The sequence below is a fragment of the Etheostoma spectabile genome, chromosome 8 (assembly GCF_008692095.1).
Source record: "Etheostoma spectabile isolate EspeVRDwgs_2016 chromosome 8, UIUC_Espe_1.0, whole genome shotgun sequence".
Taxonomy (NCBI): Eukaryota; Metazoa; Chordata; class Actinopteri; order Perciformes; family Percidae; genus Etheostoma; species Etheostoma spectabile.
This window is the reverse complement of record NC_045740.1, coordinates 18,940,649-18,942,021: the sequence shown is the minus strand read 5'-3', so window position 1 is coordinate 18,942,021 and position 1,373 is coordinate 18,940,649. Positions and strand designations below refer to the sequence as shown.

At 42.4% G+C, this 1,373-nt stretch overlaps 1 protein-coding gene across 1 annotated transcript in view; it reads right to left on the bottom strand.

Moving 5' to 3' along the window:
* Positions 1-1,239: 1,239 nt before the first annotated feature.
* Positions 1,240-1,373, bottom strand: part of fezf1 (FEZ family zinc finger 1) — a 12,049-nt gene continuing 11,915 nt past the window's right edge. The window contains exon 5 of the mRNA XM_032522247.1: positions 1,240-1,353. Within this exon, the coding sequence (XP_032378138.1) occupies positions 1,240-1,353 (114 nt within the window). The remainder of the gene's footprint in view (positions 1,354-1,373) is intronic.

Here is a 1,373-nt window from a genome sequence, read left to right as displayed (position 1 = left end):
TGTCTGTCGTTCATAGGAATTTAAAAATGACAGATTTTCTGGACTCAACCAGGCGAGCTGCTCACATTTAATAGAAATAAATATCAACCAAAACATGCATTAACCTCATCGAAGATATTTTCATCTCAGATATTTTGGCTTCACTGTCTCCAAACAGGGATCAAAATTCATCGTAATGTGACAAAATACTGCTTAATTTCATTTCATAGGTTGGATCTGTATTTAAAGCAGGGACATGAATACTTAAGAGTTCTCCGGTCGCACCGGATTGACAACCAAAAGAAAAGTCTTTTTTTCTATCATGATTGTCAGTTTGTTATTCGTCACAGGCTAAAGTGTCACACTGTATACGGTCTGAAGGGACCGCCCCCAAACGACACGATAGGTTATCGTCTGCTGGTCAAAGTTTAAAGGGACTCTTCTACAATTTTGCACATGAAAACCAGTGTATTAGTCCCCCTCAGCCGGCTGTTTAATGTCTTCAGTGTCTTCTGTCTGAGAAATAACCCTGATGATGTCGCACTGATAAACTTAACTTTGAACTAAAAAGTTACAAACTGGGCACGTGGAATTTGAAAGACGCAGCCAGGCCAAGTTGGGTCTAATCAAAAGACACAATCCAGTTCATTTTGGGAAAGGCTCCTGTGTTTTTGGAGCTTAACTCATATACGGACCAAAAGTCAGCATGTCTCATTCTCTGCTGATTTTCCTTATTTGGTCTGTTTTCTTCTTTTTTTTTGGCCTCAGAATTAAGTTATTTTTGCTATAAGTAGCCTTGGAATCAGCCTTAATGTTTTGGAGAACTTCATGGCTGCACAAGAAAGAACCAAGTGACCGAAAAAAGTGAAATGACGAGCAGAATTTAGTGATTTTCGGGTTCAAAATAGGGTTGGCCATCGTTTTGATATTGGTAGCTGTTAAGAAGAAGATTATGAAATCAATCTTAAGGAAATAATGATAAGGAAGTTCAGCCCCTGATGTGTCTGTTGACTGACTTGGTTGGAACAAAGAACATTAATTGAACATTTACAGGGCACAAATTCCTAATTTATGAGAATAATCTTCTATCTAACACCTACAGGGCTCTGTGTAAATCTGGGATATCAGGACTTGAGTTCAGTTTCTGGCCTGATGGGGACCCCGATGTAGGTTTTTGGGGTGATGGGATGACAGGTACGGTGCATCGGCGGTATAAAACCAGGCACAGAGTCATTGTCCAGGTCGGAGCGGGGGGGCCTATCAGGCCTGCGGGGGCGACTGCGGGCTGGCCAGGTCGTGCAGCTTCCTGATGTGTTTCTTCAGGTCAAAGTTCCTGCAGAAGCCCTTGCCACAGGTGGGGCAGGTGAAGGGCTTCTTGTCGTTGTGCGTGTGCA